Source organism: Oryx dammah, unplaced genomic scaffold (assembly GCF_014754425.2).
Source record: "Oryx dammah isolate SB20612 unplaced genomic scaffold, SCBI_Odam_1.1 HiC_scaffold_28, whole genome shotgun sequence".
Taxonomy (NCBI): domain Eukaryota; kingdom Metazoa; phylum Chordata; class Mammalia; order Artiodactyla; family Bovidae; genus Oryx; species Oryx dammah.
Window position 1 is genome coordinate 109423125 of NW_024070212.1, and position 10523 is coordinate 109433647.

Consider the following 10523-nt stretch of genomic DNA (forward strand, 5'->3'; position numbering starts at 1 on the left):
GGGCTAAGCATCGCCCCCCGCCCCAGATTTCAAGTTCAAAGCCGCCACCCAAGATCAGCTCGTAAGAGCTGTGACTTGGGGAACTGCATCCTTCTTTGGTTACCTTTTCCCAGACAGTATTCTAATTTCCAAACGTGAAAGAGGCGTGTGTGTGTGTGTGTGTGTGTGTGTGTATGTGTGTGCGCGCGCGCGCGCTCGCGCCAGTGTGTGAGTGCCTGTATGTCAGTATCACCGTGTGTGTGCGCGCGTGTGTGTATGGGGGGGTGTATTAACGGGTGATCTTATAAATGGAGACGAAAGAACTGAACTTAAAAGAAACTGGTCAATTGTAAAACAAACAGGAATAAACAACCCTTTAGATGTAATTTGTGGCTTGTCTGGAGGTGGAGGTGGCGCTGAAGAGGAACACCCACCCCCCAATATTTTCTTCTTTCCTGCGCCTCCACCCCCAGCATTTGGAGCGGCGGAGAAGCGGCTCCGGAGTGATTAATCCGGGGATAATTCACCCCCACCTCCCCGCCCCCCGGCGCGAACCCCGCGAAGCGGGATTGGAGCGAGTCATTTCCGAGAGCGCAGCGCGCCTCTCCCCGGCCGGGCGGACACTTGGTTCATTCCAGCCGCAGAAGCTCAGGGCTCCCTCGTACCGGGATTTTTTCCGAGCAGAAAAAAAAAGCTCCAGAGCTCTCCTGACCTCCTTTCTCCTCGGCGGCGAGCGGAGCCTCTCCCTAGGCGCTGCCGGCCGCGCCATGCCGCGCTCGCGGGGACTAGAGCTGGGGCGCTGCGGCTGCCCCGCGGGGAGGGCTCGCGCCGAAGCCGAGATTTCGGCGCTCGTGCCGGGCGCCGGGAGCCGCTGGGGCCGCCAGCCGCCGCCGCCGCTGACGCCGCCGCCTCTGCTGCTGCTGCTGGGCTGGGGGCTGCTCAGCGCCTCGGCCGCCGCGGGTAAGTCCGGCCACGCACCCCACCCGAGCCCTGAGCCCACCCCTCCCCGACCCGGTCCCTGTCCCTTCTTCCGCCCTCTCCTTAACCTCCCGCCCCCCTCAACGCCCACCCTCCTGCTCAGCCTCGCCTCGGTCGCCCCCCGTTCACCCGCATCCTCAGCGGTCCTCCGGGCTACCCTCACCCTCCCTGCTATCCCCAAGCCCAGCCGCAACTTGACCGGATCCGGCCGGTGTGGGGGGCCTTGGGAGACACACATCCCCGCCCGGCGTTGCGGGGCACCCGGACCGTGGCTTCAGTTTCTTCAGCCTCCCAGCCCCCAAGGCGCCAGGCTTTTCCCCGATAAACTTTCCTGGAGCCCTCCCCGCCTCCCAATCCTGGTTGGCACACCCGTCCTGGGGGGCTGGAGAGGAACGGCGCGCCCCCTCCCCATTCGCGCGTCTGCAGGGTCTGCCCTTCCCTGCCCCCTCCATTTTCTCGCCACGGAAGCCCGCGCCCCCGCCGAAGCCGCCCGGAGACTGCGGCCGCCTCCCCCCTTCCCCAAGTGTCCCCCTTCCTCGGCGCTCAGGTGGGCGGGGGTCCCGAGCTCGCCGAGCCGGAGGACTCAGGTGGGGGCTAGAGGGTGCTGAGAGACGGGCCAGCGGGGGCGGGGGCTGTGCCCGGGGGCGGGGGAGGGAGTGTCGCCGCCAGGCTCCGCGCCGCCACCTTCCCCGCGGTTCCCATTCCGCGCCAAAGTGCCCTTTCCCGCGCCCTGCTGCAGCCCAGTGCCGGGGCTGCGGCAGCGGCGGCGCGGGCGGCGGGACCTGCTCCTGGCGACCGAGTCGGGGAGGGGGACCGACCTGGCGGGCGCGGCGAGTCCCGGAACTTCGCCGATATCTGGCTGAGGCTTGCGGACCAGGAAGGCAAGCGGACCTTCGAGAGAACCCAGTTCCCAGTGGGGATCACTAGTCTCAACTAATGCCACCCCACTTTTCCCCCTGCTCCCCTCTGAGGCTCAGCTCTAGCCACAGCCTAGAAAGTTCTGCGTCCCCGGGTGGGGACGGGTCCAACCGGCGATGCCTGGGGCCGCATTTTCATTTAGCCCGGAGGCTGACACCCACAGTGTGTGTGTGTGTGTGGGGGGGGAACCCGTAACACCTGCTGCCCAGGCTTTGACTGAGGGCCCCTACGGCCTGGAGCCGTGTTGGTTTTCTATTTATTTATTTTTTAAACCACCGATTGAACCTTTGAAAGCTTGGCTTCGGCCATCCGAACCTCTAGATTCTTCTCCCTTTTTGGAAAGTGCGACCCTTCCCCGGGGAGCTCGCTGGTCCACGCTGGGCCCCAGCATTTGGTGAGCCGGTCCCCGCAGACCGTGTCGCCAGCTCCTTAGCACGGAATGATAGGGTTGCTGGTGAGGAAGGGCGCCCGGAGCCAGCCCTAGCTCTCCCATCCCTACTTAACCGGACTTTGTCAGTTTCTCCGAAGAGTCATAGCCGCCGACACCCAGAGAGGGGCGCCCGCGGCGCGCGCGCCTAGGAGCTCAGCCCTCGTGCACACCCACACCCACTGGGTGGCTGCGCGGTTCACAACGACGCCGCTGGTCACCCAGACTTGCCACATGAGCGGTGGGGCTATGGCTGGGCTGCTCCCTGGCTGTCAGGCCTCTCAGAAGTGTGACCAGGTGCAGCCTCGGCTCTGGCTTGGCAGACCTGAGATGACCCTTCATACGATCCAGCTGTTTTTCCAGCTAGATTTGTCCCTGCCCTTTGGGCATGCCATGCCCCCAGGGAAAGAAAAAGGCCAACTCGCCGGAGCTTGCACTCTTGGGCTGTGCTGGAGAACTGTTGGCGTGCAGCTCTTGGGTCGCCAGAGAAGTTGGGGGTGGGGGTGTTGAGTGGCTTGAGGGAGGGGATACTTTGCTCTCTGGCCTGCCTGCTCTGGCTTCCCCTGCTTCCAAATGCATTTCTTTTTAAACCCTTCCCGCATTTAGACGTGCTGCTGGCTTTGCGAGCAGCAGAGATTTGGAAACGGACTCGGTGACAAATGATGGCAGGATTTGGCACATTAGAGGGAAGCACATTTATTTTGTGTTCTCTTCACACTGTTGACTTTAAAAGACGCTCAGGACTGGGCTGTCTCCCTTCCTTGGCCCAGTGATGACTGGATAAAATGAGTATGGGATTTGAAAGGGGGAACCTCCTTATCTGCCGTTAACTTGGACCCTGACCCTTTCAGCTGTGCCCCCACACTTAGCCCACCCCCAGCCTCCCTAGAGACCCTCCAACCCTTGTCCTCTCTCTCCCTATAATAGATCAGTCTCTCTCCTGACTTTTGTTTCCCCTGAACAATTTAACTGAAAACAGGCCAACCTGGCTTCTGGGTCCTGTTGACCTTTCAGCTCCCATCCCATCTTTCTGATTTACAAGTCAACTCTCTTAGAATCGGTCTTGAGCTCACTTTCTGTGCCACTGTTCACTCCCCGCTGTCTGGCTTCTGTCCCCAGGACTGGATTTCTCTAGGAAAGATCACCGCCAACCACCCTAATTGCCAAACCCATCAACTTTTCCTTTCTCTTCCTTTACCTCTCTGTGACTGTGAACTCTGGATTACTCCTTTGAAAATTTCCCTTCCTTGGGCTTCTGGGACACCGTGTTTGGCTGGTTTTCCTCCTACCTCTTGGCTGTTCCTTCCCAGTTTCTAATAGTAGCACTTATGCCCCTCCTGAAAATCTGGCTTCCTGCGGTGTTCCATTTCTTATGCTTTTCCTCATTTCCTCTCACTCCTCCCTGGGTGAGCTCATCCAGGCCCATTTCTTCCTCTGCCACACTCTGAAGCTTCCAGACAGATTTGCCCTGCCAAGATGCTTCTCCCAATATATGTCTGTTGGCTTCCGAGCCCACGGAAGCTCTGAATCTAGACAGCCTGCATATCCGGCTGACTCTTGGACATCTTCACCTGGATGTTTCTCTTCCAAAGGAAACTCACTAGCTCTGCACCCAACCTCCAGTATCCCCCATGGAGGCTGCTGGTACCTGTAGCCTCCCAGTTACCCAGCCAGGAACCTTAGGATCATCCTCAAATCCATCCTTATCCATCACTTTCTGTCAGTTTCATTTCTCTCAATTGTTCTCAAACCCAGCTACTTTTCTCTGGATTAAGCAGCTCTGAGCACTGAAAAGGCTGTTATGCTTCCCATTTCCTTAATAAGTAATTTAAAATAAAGGCAATGTTAAACCGTAAATATGAGACATGCCTACAAAGTTCTGATTTTTCCCGTGCTAACTACTTCATTGCTTTGAAAGAAATCAAACATCGTTATTTAAAAAAAAAAGAAGAATTTTCCCTGCTTTGCCGCTTAAAAACTGGAGCGCTGGCCATCCCCATAGAATCATATATACAAAGTAGTTATTCATCTGCCTCTTGTGTGGAACTGTGAGCTCCCTGAGGGCAGGGTCAGTGCTTTATTTCTCCTGGCATCCCCAGCACCCAGCTCAGGACCTGGCATAGAACTGGTGCTCGATAGATGGTTGTTAAATTGGCTGATGATTTTTAAAAATATTTCTTTTGTGGACAGTTTTCTAGGGTCTGCTAAGGCTAAATCAAGAGTTTTAGGGATCAAAGAAGCCAGCTGGTTTGCAGAGGTGATGGGATGACAAAGGCCTGTTCTGCAGTTGCTTTCCCTCCAGAACCAATGTCAGAGATTGATAAGATGGCTCCTTAGGTTCTAGAACCAACACAAGGACATGCCCTGAGCATACACCCTGCCCACCCCGCCCAGGAAAGGCAGTGATGTATAGGTTTGAAATTCCATTTGTGATTAAGCTGTGAGTTTATGGTTTTAAAAAATAAGCTGACCATAGCAGAGAGAGTTGACCGTATCTTGGGCTGGTGATAGTGTCATTTTGTTCAAGGTGAGCATTGTTTAAGGAGATGTGGAACGGCATTAGAGAACTGGATTGCCAGAGCTTGGACACTGCAAGGTTTGGGTGTGTCTAGAAGAGTCCAGCAGGTGGCTTCAGAGACATCATCTTGCCTCAGGCATCTCACCTGCCTCTGTTTTATCATCGTTGTCATACCGTCAGGATTAAGGGATGCTGAGGGCTCAGCAGAGCCACCTGTTCCTTGCTGGAGAAGTAGCTGATCTTCAGACCTCCCCAAGGTTCAGGCTGCCCACCTGCAAAAGGGCCAAGTTATCACTGCATTTTGGAAGGGATTAGAAAAACCAGAGATGAAACAGACTCAGCACATACATATCCATTGTGCCCATGGAGTGGAAGATGGGCCTGGAACAAGAACACCGAGGACAAAAGACTCTGCTAGGAAGTCTGTATTCTCCTCCGCTCACCCTGCTCAGAAAACTGTCTGGGTACCCAGGGGAGTGACGCTAACAGCCAGGGTCTGCTGAGTCCTGATGGCAACCCAAGCACTTGCGTGTATTAACTCGACCCTCACAGCAACCCAGTGAGGCTGGCAATATCATTCTCCCTCTATTATCCATGAAGAAATAGGTTCAGAGAGGACACATAACTTACGCACATAATCAGTCAACCAGGGATTGAACACAGGTCTGCCTGATCCAGAATCCTTCACTGGCAACCACGCTGTTATCTGGGGTCTAAGGAGAAATGCTACAGCCCGGGAAGCCTTCCACACAGGTGGCCTGTCTCTGTCCTGCCTTTCCTTCTGGGCTTGTGCATCAGTGATGCTCTGCTGCTTTGGCACTTGAGGCCCGGATCCCAAACTTCCAGCCTCTCAAGCAGCTGTGGTCCATCCATCTCCCTCACAGCTCCTTGGGGATGACTGCAAAGTCATCCTTGATTTGCTTCTAGTCCCAGAGTTCAGTTCCTTTCAATTGAACTCTGCTGTGAGCTCTCACAACTCCCCAGGTTGTAAACCCTTCGTATAGTAAAACTCATCAGGACATATTGGAATTTCCTGTTTAATGAGACAGTGTCCGCCTTTATTCCCTAAGGCTCTGTGAACACACAGCACAGAGCAGACACTCAGTCAACACTTGTTGAAAGGATCAGAGGCAGGCTTTCTAGAGCCCAAGTTTCTCTCTTTCTCTCTGACTGCACTCTTGGACTTTTCCAAGGCAAGGGGCTTGGAGGAGTGGGAAGCATTGAAGGTGTATCCCTGTGTGGGAGACAGCGCTAGGTCCTTCTGCATATTACTAATAATAACTCTCTTTTACTGAGTGCTGGCTAAGTGCTTTACAGACATTACTATTCAATTCTCACAACAATTTAGGTGCTATAACATCACGTTTGAAGAGGCTGAGAGTCTCAGCCTCAGAAATTAAGCAATTTGGCCAAGGTTATAGAGCAGATAGGAGAGGAAGCAAGACTGAACCTCAGAGCCACCTTGACTCTAGGACTCATTCTTTTAATTCATGGAAAGATCTGTCACAGTGCGGGACCTGTGGTTAGCACTCAGTGTTTTATATGTTAGATGCTGCCACTTCTGCTGCTGCTGCTACTACTGTCTTTTGGCTTTCTGCAGCAGCCTCTTAGAATTGTGAGAAACAGGTCTGATTCTGTACCACTCTAAGATGCCATTAGATGCATCAGCAAGAGTCTTTCTTCTTGTTCCTCCCACTGAAAGCATGCTCATTAGAACCTGGCCTTCTCGTCCATCCATCAGCCCAGGTCATCATATCTCTTCCTGTGCCGTCTTGTGCTTAGTCGCTCAGTGGTGTCTGACTCTTTGCCACCCCTAGAGGGCTGAAAAGGGAAGGCTCTCTAGCGCCTCCTAGAGGTTGGAGAGCATCACTGACATTGCCTTCCTTTGGTTTCCCTCTTCGTGGTGTGCGCGCTGTCTCGCTTCACTCCTATCCAACTCTTTGTGACCCTATGGACTATAGCCCATCAGGCTCCTGTGTCCATGGGGATTCTCCAGTCAACAGGACTGAAGTGGGTCGCCAGGCTCTCCTCCAGGGCATCTTCCCACCCAGGAATGAACCCATGTCTCTTAATATCTCCAGCATTGGCAGGCGGTTTCTTTACAACTGTGGAAAATTCTGAAAGAGATGTGAATACCAGACCACCTAACCTGCCTCTTGAGAAATCTGTATGCAGGTCAGGAAGCAACAGTTAGAACTGGACATGGAACAACAGACTGGTTCCAAATAGGAAAAGGAGTACGTCAAGGCTGTATATTGTCACCCTGCTTATTTAACTTCTATGCAGAGTACATCATGAGAAACGCTGGACTGGAAGAAGCACAGGCTGGAATCAAGATTGCCGGGAGAAATATCAATAACCTCAGATATGCAGATGACTTATGGCAGAAAGTGAAGAGGAGCTAAAAAGCCTCTTGATGAAAGTGAAAGAGGAGAGTGAAAAAGTTGGCTTAAAGCTCAACATTCAGACAACGAAGATCATGGCATCTGGTCCCATCACTTCATGGGAAATAGATGGGGAAACAGTAGAAACAGTGGCAGACTTTATTTTGGGGGGCTCCAAAATCACTGCAGATGGTGACTGCAGCCATGAAATTAAAAGACGCTTACTCCTTGGGAGAAAAGTTATGACCAACCTAGATAGTATATTCAAAAGCAGAGACATTACTTTGCCGACTAAGGTCCGTCTAGTCAAGGCTATGGTTTTTCCTGTGGTCATGTATGGATGTGAGAGTTGGACTATGAAGAAAGCTGAGCGCTGAAGAATTGATGCTTTTGAACTGTGGTGTTGGAGAAGACTCTTGAGGGTCCCTTGGACTGCGAGGAGATCCAACCAGTCCATTCTGAAGGAGATCAACCGTGGGATTTCTTTGGAAGGAATGACGTTGAAGCTGAAGCTCCAGTACTTTGTCCACCTCATGCAAAGAGTTGACTCATTGGAAAAGACTCTGATGCTGGGAGAGATTGGGGGCAGGAGGAGAAGGGGACGACCGAGGATGAGATGGCTGGATGGCATCACGGACTCGATGGATGTGAGTCTGAGTGAACTCCAGGAGATGGTGATGGACACGGAGGCCTGGCGTGCTGCGATTCATGGGGTCACAAAGAGTCGGACACGACTGAGCGACTGAACTGAACTGAACTGAGTGCCTCCTGGGATATGGCTTCCCAGTCTCTCTTCTCTACCTGCTACAGAGATTTTCCATGACAACAGGGGAACATCTGGGTGAACCTGCAAATGCAGGGTTATCTCAGAGTTTTCCGCCTTACAGAGACACTGTCTCAAGATTCAGTGGCTTTGAATAGAATTTGGCTTCCCCTTGGGCCCACAGAAAGCAAACGGTAGGCTCTACAGTGTGGGGAATTCTCAACTAGAAAATGAAGGTGTGTTTTTTAAAGCTCTTCCCTAGTTCTTGTAAGTTAAAGGAAACATGAAGCTCATACTTACTTCCTTTCTGGGCTCGGGAGCTCAACTCCCCTTTCATACCCCACCTTTAAAGATGAGATACTTTTTTTTTTTGCCTGTACAAATTCAAGACATAATAAGAATTACATATTGTTTTTAGAGCATGCTTTTGATTCCCTGTCGATAGAGTAGGCATTTTGGAAGTTTGAAAAAAATAAGGATAAGATTCTATATATTTTTCCCCTTCTCTATCCCAATATACACTTAACTTTTAGATCTCCGGGGTCCTTTGGCTTTTCTCATGTAGTTTCATGTGACATGAAGAATGGTCATACCCTGTGTACGTTAAGAAATGAGAACTTTGGCCAAGCGGGAGATGGGAGGGGAGTAGATGGAATGGAATATCATGGGGGTGGGACTGAAGAAACAGGAAGATTTGAGATGGACTGAGGTGAAGTAGGAAGGAGTGAGTTGTGGTAGGATCAAGAGTAAACTGGGATGTGTTGGGATGGGATAGAGCGAAAGAATTGGGATGGACTGGGATGGGTGGTGGAATGAAACAGAATAAGACTGAGTAAAATATGATGGTTTGAAGTGGGATTGAGTGGGTGAGATATAGGGTGTTCAGGAAATTGACTGGGGTAGGATAGAGTGAAGTGGGAAAGATTGACTCAGAAGGGACTAGGATGGGATGGGGTAAGACGGACGGTGGGGTTGGCTTGGGGTGTAGTGAGACAATCAGAATGTGGTAGAGTGGAGTGACTGTTGTGGTGGGATGCAGTGAGATGGGGGAGTTAGGATGTACCAGAGTGGCTTGGACGGGGTGAGTTGGAAGGAAGGACTGAGAGATGTGACGGGAGCATATAGCCAGTTGAGTGGGCATTGTGAGGAAATGGGAGACTAAGGAGGGGACCAGAAACAACCTGACCTGCCTCCCATTATTGTAGCTTCTTCCTCTTCCTTCCCATGTGCCTGAACCCTGAAATTCTAGCAGATAGAAAGTCCCCCTTAGCTCTTGGTTCCACCTCGGTGTACATCCTAAAAGGGTGCTGACCCCACTGCCTACTATTAGGGGGTCAATCTTAAGGGAGAAAGTGGGGGTCCTGCGTAGCCACCACCATGAACTCTAATAGAGAAATGTGCTAGCACATGGTAGGGGTCCCAGTACAGCTCACGTCAAACCCAGCACCAGAGAAAGGTACTGTGCTCACCACAGAGCTGGTGGGGTGGCTATACCCACAGAAAGCAAAATTCTGGGTGCCGTAAGGGGTCACCTCTCTGATGTCCTCTTTTGGGAGGCCCCCCGCTCCGGAAACTGCCTTTCATTTTCTCCCTATTTGTTACTTATTGTTGGAAATTTTTTAAACTGAATTGATCTCTTACGGGATGTCAATTTTATCCTTGAAAATTGTTATAAGGAACTCTTATGATGCTAAAAATAATGTATGTATAGTTAAATTACTGACAGCACCAGAAACTTATTTGAGAACCTTCTGTGTGGTCTGGAGCAGAAAATAAGGGTTCATATTACGGCACAAATAGCCTTGCTCCCTGCCCATGTCTCATTTATACTCAATTAAGTGCAATTATAATCTAGAAACCTCAAAAAATTATATGTCCATCTTCTTGGCTTTCAAATAGGAAATAGAATAAGGTCCATTATTAAGTAGCTACATCTATTTATTGATTGAAAGAAAGCAAGTGTGACAGTTGTAACTTGAAAGAGAGAAAGCAGAGACTTTGAAAGTTAGACCATTTGAGATACAAGTGAATTATCAGAGGATGTGCAGGCATTTTGTGTGGAGTGATTGATGGTGCTTTCTGAGATGAGCTAGTGTGCTAGAGTCGACTCAGGGCCCAGGAGGTTTGTATGTGAGTTGCTGCCTGACTCTCCTTTCCAGCTGGAGTCTTACCCCCTCTTGGCCCTCAGTGCTCCTCCACTGCCGTGTCAGGGGTGAGAGCCCAGGGTGGAGGGAGGCGCAGAGATTGGCTGAGGGTGGTGATGGTGTGTGGGCTCTGGCGCGTTGTGCGCCTGCGTGCTCAGTCGTGTCCGGCTCCTTGTGACCCCATGGGCTGTAGCCCGCCAGGCTCCTCTGTCCAGGAAATTCTCCAGGCAAGAATACTGGAGTGGGTTGCCATTTCTGCCTCCAGGGGATCTTCCTGACCCAGGGATGGAACCCGGGTCCTCTGCATCTCCTGCATTGGCAGGCAGATTTATGTATTTTTTTTAACCATTGAGCCACCTGGGAATCATTACTCAGCAACAAAAAGGAGGTGAAACTTTAATGATTTATTTTC

At 51.7% G+C, this 10523-nt stretch overlaps 1 protein-coding gene across 2 annotated transcripts in view; it reads left to right on the plus strand.

Moving 5' to 3' along the window:
• The first annotated feature begins 746 nt into the window (after positions 1 to 746).
• The window catches only part of CSMD2 (CUB and Sushi multiple domains 2), a 677707-nt gene continuing 667930 nt past the window's right edge, over positions 747 to 10523 (plus strand). For both annotated transcript variants that reach the window (XM_040231766.1, XM_040231767.1), the window contains exon 1: positions 747 to 939. In XM_040231766.1, coding sequence (XP_040087700.1) covers positions 747 to 939 — 193 coding nt within the window. The remainder of the gene's footprint in view (positions 940 to 10523) is intronic.